Source organism: Acomys russatus, chromosome 23 (genome assembly GCF_903995435.1).
Source record: "Acomys russatus chromosome 23, mAcoRus1.1, whole genome shotgun sequence".
Classification (NCBI taxonomy): domain Eukaryota; kingdom Metazoa; phylum Chordata; class Mammalia; order Rodentia; family Muridae; genus Acomys; species Acomys russatus.
This window is the reverse complement of record NC_067159.1, coordinates 11716037-11730275: the sequence shown is the minus strand read 5'-3', so window position 1 is coordinate 11730275 and position 14239 is coordinate 11716037. Positions and strand designations below refer to the sequence as shown.

General features: G+C 46.1%; 1 protein-coding gene across 1 annotated transcript in view; it reads left to right on the top strand.

Moving 5' to 3' along the window:
- Positions 1-3447: 3447 nt before the first annotated feature.
- Fndc7 (fibronectin type III domain containing 7) overlaps positions 3448-14239 on the top strand; it is a 33068-nt gene continuing 22276 nt past the window's right edge. Inside the window, exons 1-4 of the mRNA XM_051165430.1 lie at positions 3448-3453; positions 3903-3921; positions 10438-10692; positions 11880-12140. Coding sequence (XP_051021387.1) covers positions 3448-3453; positions 3903-3921; positions 10438-10692; positions 11880-12140 — 541 coding nt within the window. The remainder of the gene's footprint in view (positions 3454-3902; positions 3922-10437; positions 10693-11879; positions 12141-14239) is intronic.

The following is a 14239-nucleotide window of genomic DNA, read 5'->3' as shown; positions in this document are numbered from 1 at the left end:
TAGTTTATATACTTTTAAAAAATTTTTTCATAAGAGGATAAGGCCAGCCGGCGACATTATTCTCCTTTCTTGCTCCACTTCCCGCTTTCTCTCTTTCCATTTCTTTTTCCTGGCCTTTTCATTTAGTTGTTTATATAGTACTTTACTCATTTTTGTGTGTGTGTGTGTGTGAGAGGTTCTCATGTAGCTCAGGTTGGCCTCTAACTAATCGTATAGCTGAGCATGGCCTTGCACTCCTAATCCTCTTGCCTGTACTTCCTTTATTTTATTTTATTTTATTATTATACTACTACTAATAATAATAATTGTTATTATTAGTGTGTGTGTGTGTGTGTGTCTGTGTGTAAGAAGACATCTTAGGTCTGTAGGTTTGCACAGCCTTTACCCACTGGACCATTCTGCCAGCCTTCTGTTTGTAGTTCTTTCGATCGTGGTATTTACTACAGCAATAAAAAGCAAATTGGATGCCATGCTTGCCGTGGCCTACGAGTGGAGATCAAAGAACAACTTTGTGGAGTTTGTTTCCCCTTTCAATTTTACGTGGGTTCTAAGGATCAAACACAGGTTGTCAGGTTCAGTGACAAGTGCCTGTAACTGCTGAGCCATCCCACTAGCCCTCAGTTGTTTTCTTATTGGGTTTTGAGAAAAATACACAATCTGTGCATACACACACACACACACACACACACACACACACACGTGCGCATGCTCTATAAGCCCTCTTTTTAAAAAAAAAAGTTTATTATGTATACAATGTTCTGCCTGCATGTGTACCTGGCCGCCAGAAGAGGGCACCAGCTCTCATTAGAGATGGTTATGAGTCACCATGTAATTGCTGGGAATTGAACTCAGAACCTCTGCAAGAGCAGACAGTGCTCTTATCCTCTGAGCCATCTCTCCAGCCAGATATAAGCCCTTTTTAGATATGTGATCTGCAATATTTCTGTAACTTGTCTTTTTATTCTCTAAATAGCACCAAAGATCTTGATTTTTATAAAGCCCAATTTGCTGATTCTATTTTTCAAATGGATCATGTTTTCAATGTCATGTAAAATTGTATGGACTTTCTATGTTGGCCCTAGCTCTGAATAATAACACGGAGAGTTATATTTATTTATAATAGCTTTAGGCCTTAGCTTACTGTTGTTCCCAACTAGCTCATATAACTTAGGTTTAATCTACTTTCTGCCAATTGGCTCTTTACCTCCCCTCAGTTTCATACATCCAACCTCCTCCCTGTCAAGCCTCTTTCTTTCCCAGAGTTCCTATCTCTCTGGAAGTCCCGCCTATTCTCTCCTGCCTTTGCTATAGGCCGGTCAGCTCTTTATTCAACCAATCAGAAGGTGATGGAGAGCAATGTTTACAAAACATTGAGACAGGTGATTTTTTTGTTTTGTTTTGTTTTGTTTTGTTTTTCAAGACAGAGTCTCTCTGTGTAACCTTGGCTGTCCTGAACTCACTTTGTAGACCAGGCTGGACTCGAACTCACTGGGATCCGCCTGCCTCTGCCTCCCGAGTGCTGGGATTAAATCTGCGCCACCACGCCCGGCTGATTTTTTTTTTTTTAAGTAAGATTTTTTTGTTTTTGTTTCTGAGTCCTTTCCAAGAGCAGCCAGTGTTCTGACTACTGAACCATATCTCTAGCCCCAAGTTTTTGTTTGTTTGTTTGTTTGTTTGTTTGTAGAGAGTGTCCCATGTAGTTCAGGCTAGCCTCAAACTCAGCATATCCTTGAGGATGCTGTAATGCTCTTCCCTAGCAGATAGAGCTAAACGGACTTCTCTGAGATCAGGAGCCAAAATGAACCTTCTCTCTTAAACCGTTTCTGTCAGGTCTTTTGGCCACAATGGCAAAAGGCAGACTAATATATACAAACTCTAATTAAAACACAAGCATCAACTAAAGGTGAAAAACAAAAAATGAGACTAACAGGAATCCTCGAATTGAAAAGCATTTTACTATTATCAATAATTTTCTCTAGAGCTGCCAGGGAGCTATGGGACTAGAGGAAAGCCGGGCGTGGTGGCGCACGCCTTTAATCCCAGCACTCGGGAGGCAGAGGCAGGCGAATCGCTGTGAGTTCGAGGCCAGCCTGGTCTACAAGTGAGTCCAGGATGGCCAAGGCTACACAGAGAGACCCTGTCTCGAAAAACCAAAAAAAAAAAAAAAAAAGTTGAGTGGAGTCATGTCCAAACCCCTGGAAATCTTGTCCTGAGATCTGCAGGAGTAGGATTACTGTCCCCCCCACCCACCCATCTCCCCCCTCCATCCCCATTCCCACCCCTGCCTTAGCCTCCAGGAAGTCTAGTAGCCTGTTAGTCAGGTTAAACTTCTTCTCCCCAAATAAGATCCTACCCAGCAGTACCTGGAATTCCTCCTTATGCAAATGAGCCACCCCCCTCCACCCCCCCAAATGTTTAAGTTGCCTTTGTTCCCCTAATTAAGGCAGCCATCTCACTGTAGGTGTCGCCCTAGGGTCTACAGAGAGGTCTGTTTCTTGCACCACTCCGGCTGCCTGAGGTCTCTTTCACCCGGGCTCATCCCTGCCTTCCCCTTAAACTGGCTGACTGCGCTGTTATGGGTTGGAAACAGAGCCTAAAGGGCACACAGCTTTGTAGATTTGATTTTGTTTTTGTTTTGTTTTGAGACAGGGTTCTGTCTGTCCTGGAACTCACAATAATGTAGACTAGGCTGGCCTTGACTCAGAGAGCTGCCCGTCTGGCTCCCAAGTGCTGGGATTAAAGGCCTGGATCACTGTGCCTGGAGGAAATTTTATTAAAAAGGAGCCCATTGCTTATAGTTCATTGAAACCAAGGTTACAAAAGCGCCATTGGCCTGCCTGGCATGGCTTTCCCAGACTGTTTGTTTGTTTGCTTGTTTGTTTGTTTGTTTGTTTCCAGATAGGGTTTTCTCTGTGTGGCCTTGCCTGTCCTGGACTCACTTTGTAGACCAGGCTGGCCTCGAACTCACAATGATCCTCCTGCCTCTGCCTCCCAAGTGTTGGAATTAAACGTGTGCGCCACCACGCCCGGCTCCTGGACTCTTTTTTTCCCCCCAGTCTTTGCAGTACCTGTTCCTGCCAATCTCCAGTGTCCCTAGTTACAGGTAAGCTCTGCGCCAATGGAGAGGCGGCGACTCCCAAAGTTTGTTTCCAGCATTGTCGCCCCACACTCTGCGACCTTCAGCGCTGGGCTTCTGGGAACTAGAACCGATTCAGATCGCCTGTCTCGTGCTTTCGTGAGTGCTGCAGTCTAACAGGATGGCTGGAAGCTCCGAGCTGTGTTTGTCTTTGACTGGACTCACTCTCCTCTGTCTGAAAACGGTGAGTCTACCTTTCCAACCACCTGCAATTATTTTGGGGGAAAAAAGATACCCACACGTTATCTTGTTCTCTTTACGAAAGGCCGAGGAGTAGGGAGATAGAACTAGAAAGACTTTAAAGTCATACAATGCCGGTACGTTTGTGGGTTTGAGATATAATGTGATGGGCTAGACAAAGGGAACAAGATTAGCATTGTGTTTGAAGAATGAAGACTCCTTGCGGGGTGGGGGAGGGGTGGGTGGGTGGGGGAGGGGTGGGTGGTGGGGGAGGGGTGGGTGGGTGGGGGTGGGACGTCTGTCAACAGCCTCTGACTTAGCTCAATAGGCAAATTCAAAGGGAAAAATGAAATAGAAACAAGATCTGCACTAGCCTCTAAGTCCGTTTCAGCGCTGCTTTATGGTAGATTCAAGTGCTGGGAAGTGAGTTGCACGGGAAAGCGTTACCGTCAATGGGAGCGTTACTCACACTGTGCACTGAAACGCGGTGGTGGTTGTTGTGCTCTGATTGACGCCTTCGTTTCAATTTCCCCAAAGTGCTGTTTCTTCGTTATTCTTCTAACTTTCTAAATTTTTTCCTTTTCAGGTCATTTCATCCAAAACAGGTAACAATTTATGACATGCAAGGTTTTTTTTTCTTATATTTGATTCCTTTCTTATATTGTTGGTTCTTAGGCTAGTCTTATATATAAAGACTATCTCCGAGGGCAGGGGTCAACATTTTCTAAGCATGCGTACTGGGTGCTAACACCACTGTGAAAGGTGCTGGAGAGACCGTACTTGTAAAAACAAATCAAATGGGTCATATTTTAAAAGTAAGTCCTTCAGCTGGGTGTGGTAGCACATGCCTTTAATCCCAGCACTCGGGAGGCAGAGGCAGGTGGATGGCTGTAAGTTCGAAGCCAGCCTGGTCTACAAACGAGTCCAGGACAGCCAAAGCTACACAGAGAAACCATGTCTTGAAAAACAAGATAAATAAATAGATAAATAAATAAATAGATAGATAAATAAATAAAAATAAGTCCTTCAAAGGTATCATTAGTGAGAACTACAAGGCCACTAGAAACTTTTTCTAGACACTTTTCCTGCCTCGTACATCCAGAAATCTCAGTCCACGGGGTAGCAATTTATGTTGAATAGGTTTAGATTGTCTGCAAAAACCATACAAAATCAACTCTCTTAGAGATAAACACACACTGGAACAACTTTTATTATTTTGCCAGCATCATAAAAAAGGCACTAGAATTAGGAAATTTTAAATTGAAGATGTGGGTGCATTTTAATTTTTGTTCTGTTTTTGAAACAGGGTTCCTTTATATAGCCTTGACTGTCCTGGAACTCACTCTGTAGACCAAGCTGGCCTCAAACTCAGAGATCTGCCTGCCTCTGCCTCCCAAGGGCTGGGATTAAAGCTATATAGTTGGTTTTTCTTTCTTTCTTTCTTTCTCTCTCTCTTTTTTTTTTTTAATATTTATTTATTATGTATACAGTATTCAGCCTGCACGTGAGCTAGCAGGCCAGAAGAGGGCACCAGATCTCATTATAGATGGTTTTGAGCCACCATGTGGTTGCTAGGAATTGAACTCAGGACCTTTGGAAGAATAACCAATGCTCTTAACCTCTGAGCCATCTCTCCAGCCCCTTAGGACGAACTTCTTTAAGTCCCAAAATGGTCCCCACTGGAGAGTAGGTGGGAGGCCGAGTTTTGACAGCAGTGATGCTATTAGCAGAGCCATCTTGCCTTTTCAATCCATAGGCTGTACCCGATCTGTATGGTGCAGAAGGCTCTCCCTTGGGTGTGTGCGCATTTGGTTCTCTTTGGGCTTTGGCATCACAGTTGGTCTGAGTCTAGATTCTGAGGACTCTGAGCTGATTTAGATTCTCTGAGTTGGTCAAATGTGCTGAGTTGGTTAAAAGAATCAAAGGGTCGGGCATGGTGGCGCACACCTTTAATCCCAGCCCTTGGGAGGGAGAGGCACGCGTGGATCACTGAGTTTGAGGCCAGCCTGGTCTACAGAGTGAGTTCTAGGACAGCCAAGGCTATAGAGAAACCCTGTCTCGAAAAACAAACAAAAAACAACAAACAAACAAAAAACCTAAAAAAATCAAAGAGTTTCATTTTTAGTGCTTTAGTGTGGTCAGACGCAAATCTAGAGAATAAAGTCTTTCATTTTTTTCAACCCAGGAAGTGCCTGACACTTGATACTCAGCTCTCTCTCTCTCACTGTTTGTTTGTCTCTCTCTGTCTCTCTGTTTCTCTCTTCTCTCTCTCTCTCTCTCTTCCTCCCTCCTTCCCTCCCTCCTGTCTCTTTCTCGACCTCAAAAATTGACAGTAGGGAGGGAAGGACCCATAATTTCTATCATTCTTCCTCAGATTTTAATAATGATAAAAATAACATTGTTAAAGCTGGATGTGGTGGCGCACACCTTTGATCCCAGTTTTTGGGAGGCCAAGGCAGGTGAATCTCTGAGTGGAGGCCAGCCTTGGTCTACAGAGTGACTTCCAGTACAGGGAGGGATAGCCAGAGCTACACCAAGGAAACCTGTCTTGAAAAACAAACAAACAAACAAACAAAAAAGCAAAAGAAATAAACCAAGCCAAACAAAAACCCCACGCTATTGTCAAATGGTAATAATAATAATACAATTTAATCATCACTTAGTTGGGGGCGGGTAGCTCAGTTGTAAAAGTTTGCTTAGGACGTGTGAGACACTTCATTCAAATTTATAGCACAGAGGATGGAGAGAAGCAAAGCTGAGCCCTATCAACCAGAATCTCCAAGCTTCTTGGTGTAAAAAAAATAGATGCCACCTGTTCTCAAAAGAGTAGTAGTGCCAATAGATCTGTCTGTGCCTCAGAATCAGATTCTCCCTTTTCACCAGCCCTTCTCAGGCTCCATCTTCTTTCCAAAGTCCTGCCCTTATTTTACTCGATGGCAAGGTCTTATGTCCCTCAGCATGGCCTAACATCATGATGCAGTCAAGGATGGCCTTGAACGTCCCATCTCCTACTTCTACCTCCTAAGTACTGGGGTTGCAGCCATGCACTGGGTTTCTGTGGTGCTGGGGACGGAGCCAAGGCTTTGTGCGTGCTAGGCACACACTCTACCCACTGACCCACACCCCTAACCACTCAAGAGCTGCTTTGCTTCTTCTGTCCCCTGAGGGTCTGTTAAGACTTGTCACAGCACCAGATCTACCTACCAGTCCATCCCTCCTAGGGAGCAAGTGTCCCCAAAGTCTGGCCCCACCTGGTCTTATTCCGCCACATCATGGCTGGGCACTCATTTGCACAACGGCAGATGATCACACTAGCTCTTGTATCTGGCTCAGCAGGCTCTGATACACTCAACCGCTCCCGTTCAGCCCTTCTGCCCATGCCATGTCCCCATGAACACTACTGGGATTCTGCTTCTCCTGTCCTAGAGCAGCAAGTCTCAGTCTTTCACGGGGGCGGCCTGAGACCGCCATGAGACACAGATATGTACATTATGATTCATAACAGCAGCAAAGTTACAGTTAAGCAATACCAATGAAAATAATCTTATGGCTGTTGGTCACCACAACATGAGGGACTGTGTTAAGGGCTGCAGCATTAGGAAGGTTGAGAGCCACTGCCCTACAGGGTTCAGTTGATTTGTGTGTGTGTGTGTGTGTGTGTGTGTGTGTGTGTGTGTGTGTGTGTGTCTCCCCTCCTTCTCACTCCTGTGTTCACCCCAGAGTCTCTCTTTACTAGAACCCTCCCATGGGCTATGAGGTATGATATGGCTTTTCCAAACCCATCCACACTTGTTTACCTTGCTAGATGCATCCACGTTCTCTGGAACACACACACACACACACATTTGCACACATACTTGCACACACAAACACATAGTGGGGAGGGGGGCTTTCAAAGTACCTTCACATACACTTTAATTTCCACTTTGCAATAATCCTAAATTCTATCTATTTTACATTTCAGAGTAATTCCTAGAATGTAGACGCTCCTAGCTTTCTCAAAGGAGGAACCTTACACTAGAATAGCTTAAATGTTTTGCATTTACTCTTAACACAAAAGCAAAAACCAAAAACAAAACAACAACAACAACAACAAAAAGAGTCATGCCTTAAACCTAGAACTCCTGAATCCACATTCTTTGCTATTTTTCCCAACCCTCAATTGTCACTCTGCTGATACGGGTTCCTGTACAACTCCTTCAGAGCTCAGTTTAATGGGGAAAATGTAGATCCCACAGGCAGTATGGCTGCCCGTGGGAATACAGTCTGGGCAGGCCCGCCTTTTAGCTCTTGTCCATGAATGCAGCGTCCGGCCTTCTATGTCAACAGCTGGTCATTTTCCCAGGAAGTTTGTCTGTTCCAACGAGCAGGCCCATCTATCATGGGAGAGCAGATAAACTGGGACAGAGGAAACAGAAGGCATTGAGAGACGCCAGAAGATGAGAAGGAGGCACAGACCACAGAGAGATGACTGGGAGGAGGGGTAGTGGGGGGGGGGGGGCTTGCAGATGAGAGATAGCGGGTGGGAGAGGGAGGCCCTACTGGGGTTTTGTTGTCGTTGTTGTTCTGAGGGGCCAGAAGGGGCCTCAACTCTTCCTGCAGAATCAGCAAAAGTCCACCAGTGCCCTACACACTCTCTCTCACACACACACACACACACACCTTTCCCCAGCATGTGTGACCAGTATAATTTTCTCTCTATGACAAAGAGATACTCCTGGATGCTGTTCCAGAAGTATCTGGCCAATGAACAGTGGAGACTTTGTTCTTTTTTTTTTTTTTTTTCAGCTTGCTTATTTCTGAGAAGCTGCCAATGTGAACTCTCTCGGCTACTGGGACAGAAAGAGAAGGTTGTCTGCATTGTGTACCTGGGGACTTGGCTGAGGGGAGGCCAGGAAGGGTTGATGCTGGCAAATCACTTGCTTTTTCTTTTTCTTTTTCTTTTTCTTTTTCTTTTTTTATTAATTTATTCATATTACATCTCAATGGTATCACTTGGTTTTTATTCTGTTTTCTTGCCCTATAATTCTGCCCTTAATCTTTGTATTTGGTTGGTTTGGGGAAGTTGCTCGGCTGACGGACTGGTTTGGGTTTCTTTGGTGGTTGTTTTTGAGATACGGCTGCAAATAAGCTGAGGCCGACCTCCTCCACCCCACTGTACAGCTGAGGACGTCCTGCCTGTCCGCCTCCTCCCAAGTGCTGGGCTTGCAGGGATGCATGCTACACCTGGGTCTAGTAGTGTGTGTTTGTTTGTTTGTTGTTCTGTTTGTTTGAGATTTATGTAGCCCATTTGGGCCTCAGACTTGAGATCCTCCTGCCTCAGTCTCCCAAGTGCTGGGTCTCAAGCATGCACCACCATATCTGGCTTGCCCTTCAGCTTTGAATTTGGCACAGTGACTATGCTCGACAAATGGAGTACATCAACATTAAAAGACCCAGAGCCAATTTCAAAAATAAAAACCCAGCATACATTTATTGATTTTTTTTTTTTTTTTCTTCTCTCTGGATCTCCTACAAGACCCAGGGCATTCTTTTGTGCCTGTGGATTTTCTGAAGTGGTGAATCTGATTCTTGCCCTGTATGTTGTACCCTGTATCAGAAGCAGAGGACTCTGGGGGGGGTGTACTTGTGACGTAAACATTTCCCTTCCCGTGGTGAACTTTGGACAGTCCCAGAAAGGCTTCAGTATGCATCACACCGGGGCATATATTTTGATGGGCAAAGGAAGAATAAAGTGTATATAGAAAAGTGTATATAGAAAAGCCCGAAGATTGTTCTGCTCTGACAAAGCACCGTGGGGCAACTGTAACAGGGCATCCAGTTCCCCTCCCTCCACTGTGCGATTAGGGCCCACTTGGGAAATGTGCAGAGTCATGAGAAAGTGACCACAGGCACCGAGAGAGGTGGGCACAGAGGGCCCAGCTGGAGGCACGGCAGCCTGTGTGGGGGCAGGGAGGGACATCAGTGATAAAGCAGCTTTGGAAACTCACAGAATACCAAAGCACAGTGGAACCCTCTGGAATAAAGCCACTCTGCTATCCTTTCCCTGTTCTCAGAGCCGAGCCGTTCTCAGAGCTCTTTCTACAACCTCTCCTGCTCTTACTTATTTAAAAGCATAGAATATGAGAATACATTGGGAGAAAGAAAAAGAAAGACAGAAAGCAAAGAAAGAGCAAGCAAGTGACCCACAGGCAGCTGGAAGTGAGGGATGTACGCCAGCTGTCTTCTAGAAAACAGTTGTTACCCCTGCCCACTTCCTCCACTCTCTCTTGTTCGGTTTCTACTCCTGTGTTTCATTTTGCTTTGTTGGAGACAGGGTTTCTCTGTGTAGCCCTGGCTGTCCTGTAACTCGCCCTGTAGACCAGGCTGGCCACGAACCCAGAGATCCACCTGCCTCTGCCTCCCAAGTGCTGGGATTAACGGTGTGCACCATTACTTAGCTCTCTTTTTTAATTGTATTTTTATTATATTTATGTGTTTATGCATTTTACTTATTTGTGTGTACGCATGTGTTCAAGTTCATGTCCTCTGTGTGGGGTGTGTGTGTGCGTGCATGTGTGTGTGTGCCCATGTGTGCTGTGTGCACCTGCATGCTACAATGCCCATGTAGCGGTTAGAGGACTTCAGCTTCAGTTCGTCCTTCTAACATGTGGGTCCCAGGGATCAAACTCAGGTCGTCAGGTTTGGCCGCAAGCCCCTTGCTTTCTGAGCCCTGGCATCAGCCCCTTTCTTCCTTTCTTTCTTTTTGTGATCCTGGATGTTGAGCATGGGGGCCTTATGTGGGCTAGGCAAGTGCTCCACCACTCAGATACATCCCAAGACCTGTTAGCATAACCATTATTATTATTATTATTATTATTATTATTATTATTATTATTTTAAAGTTTGAGATAGAGTCTTGTAAAGTTGCCCAGCCTGGCCTCGAATTTCCTCCCGCCTCCGCCTCTCCTGCAGCTGGACCACAGGTGTGCATTACCCCACCCAGCTTCTTTCCTATGGAAAGCGACAAGGCTTATGGTCATGGGAAGACACAAGAATGATGTAGTTTAGGGAGGAAGTGATGAAAGAAATCATCCTTGTAGGATATTCTGGCTAAGGTACAACTCCAAACTCTCTTTCAGCTCCTGAAATACCAACTATTGACCAGGCATATTCAAAAATCAGCAATAGCATCACTGTAGAATGGGCCACAGTGCCAGGGGCCACGAGTTACTTGCTCACAGCTGAAGACGGGGACACGGTCATTGAGACTATGGTGGCCAGTTCCCCAGGCACCGTGACAGGCCTGAAGGCTGCGACATTGTACCAAATCACGCTCAGATCTGTTAGTGCCTCTGGACGAAGCCAGGCATCCTCTCCAAAGCAGGCAAAGACAGGTAGGAAGCTGGATGTGCATGCTGTCTGCGTGTTGGCTTTCGATGTAGGTCAAACTGAACAGCACTGCAAATATGTGGCGTGGTTGAGCACATGTGACTTCCACAACGCAAGGCCCAGAGAGGCAGAAGCCACCAAATGTTCTTCTGGCAACTCAGCAACTTGTGGAGAATGTGACATTTAAATGCCTAGTGCTTTGCTTTGGGATTTAGAGTCCATTTCTGGGCAGCTTTAAAGGCAGAATGCTTTTAAATCCCTGAAAAAGCAATTTCTGTTTTTACCCATGCCAAGTAGGAAACACATAGAATAGATTTTGCAGCAGGTTAAGCATATGGCAGATACGTTTGGGGTTTGCTGTCAGCAGTAAATTCATGTCATAAAGTCACACCTGGGCATATTTCTGAAAAGCTATGTACAGGGATTGGTGTACAGCTCAGTGGTAGAGTGCTGGCCTAACTTGTATAAAGCTCTGAGTTCACTCTTAGCACTGAAAAATAAAAGTTATTTGCAAGCTAAGCACGCCTGTAATCTCAGCACTTGGGGAGGCAGAAGCAGGCAGATCTCTTTTGAGTTTGCGGCCAGCCTGGTATACAAAGTGAGTCCAGGACAGCCAAGACTACACAGGTGTCTCAAAACATCAAAACAACAACAACAACAACAAAAAGTTATTTGCACACTAAAATAACATGGTCATTTTCCTTACTCGTGTATATGGATACTTTATCTCACTTCTTACCAACTGCCAGTTCAAAGTATTTCCTGTTGTTTACTGGTGTCTCCTTTGCTCAGAGTTTTTGAGGCAGCTTAGCCAACCCTGACCTCAAACTCTGAAGCTATTCTCCTGCCTCAGTTTCCCAAGTGCTGGGATTAGAGGTGTGTACCACCACTCCACATTTCCTCCTCAATTATTAGCATACATATTTTAATATACAAAGGCTTAAATAGCTTTTCTAAAAACCCATACTGTAGAACGAACCCAGTGGCCTCCAGCACCGCGCCAGGCAAGCACTCCACCACCCAGCCACCTCCTCAGCTCCTCTTAGCAATTTATTAAATGGAACTCTGCCATTAGAATATGAATACTGAGCGGATAATCAACCTGCATTTATTTATTCCTCGACAACTTGAATTATCCTCTACAGACTTTTGTACCACGAACTCACTCTTTCCTTTCCTTTTTACTTCTCAGTGTTGGCTGCACCAACTCTGGAAGTTAGCTCTCCAAGTCCGGACTCCATCCTGGTGAGGTGGGGTGCTGTTTACATGGCGATTGGATTCTCTGTGTCCCTTATGCGAGCCAATGGCTTGGGTAGGATTTGGAAGGAGAATACTACAAACACGTCCTTAACCTTCAGCAGTTTGGATGCCGGCACTCTCTACACTATAAAGGCCTATGCGTGGAACGCCAATGGAATCCCCGGGGATGACTCCACCTGCAATCAGAGAACCAGTAAGCGCGCTCTTGGCTCAGCCTTGGGCCACCTCAGTTTTCATTAATGAGGGAGCTGTGCTCCGCAGCCGCAGCCGCAGCCGCAGATGCAGAGAGCCATGCTGAATGATGAGTACGAGGCAGCTGGCAACAGCTGTTTAAATTTATTATGAAGTTATTTATAGTGCCTTGACTATTTATTCCCTGGCAGCAGTTCAGACGCTCAGCTGGGCGATGCGGAGCACAGCGCCCCCTCCCCCCACCCCCCACTTCCCACCCCCATAGCAAGTCCACTGCAGCACCCGCTTTCCAGATCACACAAGGAAAGGGTTCTTGTTAGGTTGGCCAATCCTTCCTTGTCCCTTCCTGGTCTTGTTAGGCCAACTACAACATTCCTTGGTTGTTTTTGTTGTTTGTTTGCTTGTATTTGTTTTTTCCCCCTGTGTTCAAGCCAACAAGTCTAAACAAACAAAAAAATTGAGGCGAACAGGAATTCATTTATTCCACAGACATTTAGTAAGTTTGCTCCAACCCGAAGTCAGCATTATTCTGACTTCTGTTCCTGCTGCTCCTGTGCTCGGCATGAGGGTCTGTGTTTCAACTCTGCAAAGCTGACACGGGGCTGCCCACCACCCCTACTCTAGCTGTGGGCTTCCCAATGGGAGAGCAATGTTGCATTCTCTCACCAGTCCACCCTAGGCATGGGGAGTGGGGGCGGGGGAGAGGGGGTTCCTAAGCATGAAAACCGGAAGTCCAACTTCAGCTTGCTGGAGTGAGATTGACGAATCAGAGGGAACAAAAGTGTGTGTGGGGGGGGGGCGGTGAGGGATGGGGAGGGGAACAGGTAATAAGTGCTAGGCTTTCACCACCTTCATCAGATCATCACCCAGGAAAGGTGGAAAGAAGAGATGGTTTGTCTTATCGGCTTGGTAAGTCAGGGAGGGTATCTGTGCCAAAGCAGCCTTCCTGGACCTTTTAGAGGCTTGCCTGCCCTGGCCAGTCTCTTCCCCTCCCCTCCACTCCCCTCCCCTCCCCTCCCCTCCCCTCCTTTTCTCCACTTCCCTCCTTCCCCACCCCCCATCTCATCTCCCTACAAACATTTAGCTGCTGAGAGTACAAAATAAAACCAAGGGATCCCTACACCCAAAGAACAGGCCCTGTGCGGAGAAGGGTGTCTCAGCCATCACAGTTATGTATATAGCCAAGAGCTGTGCTAACATGTACACCTGCGCCCTTGTGCCTAGGAAGGGGCTTATGCCTCAGGGTAAGGGACAAGAGAACCACCAGGCTTCTCTTTGAATAAAATCTTTATTATTAGTTTTTGGGGAGTTTATACATATGCGTTGATATTCACCACCAGCACCCCACTGCTCCCCACAACTACCCACAGACCTACCTCCTCACCCCCAAACCTCATGACCTCTTTTTTTTTGTTTTTAAATGTACGTAGGTATTTTGCCTGCGTGTATGTCTGTACATTGTATGCATGCTTGTTGTCCAAGGAGGCCAGAGGGAGCATCAGAGCCCCTGGAACTGAAGTTATAGCCACCGTGTAGGCGTTGGGAATCAGACCCCCCCCCCGACCCCCACATGCCCCATCTTCTGGAAGAGCAGCAAGTGCTCTTAATTACCGAGCCATCTTTCTATTCCGCACCCCCTTTAAAAATAAGCCTTCAAGTCCAATTTGTGCTGCCCATATGCTTTTGGGTGTGGGGCCACTGGGGCTTGATTGACCTACCAGAGACTTAAACACACTGCTGGGACCCACTCCAGCACCCCGCCCCCTCCCTCCCCCCCCCCCCCCCAGCTATCAATAGCTCCTCCCCAGCGAGGCTAACTGAATGCCTTCACCTAAGTGCCGGAAATGCGGACTAGACCAAGCCTGTGCAGGCTTTGGAGGGCAACTGCTTCATTTGTGTGCAGGGATTTTGCCATGTCCAGAAGGCGGCACTGTTTCACATGGGTTCATCACCTCTGTGTCCTCTTCTCTTACTACACTCTTTTATGATGGTCCCTGAAACTGGCATGGAGGCAACAATTAAATAGATGTTGCCATCTGCTCCCTTTACTTGTTTCCTCATGATTTTTTTTTTTTTTTTTTTTTTTTATTGCTTGTTTTT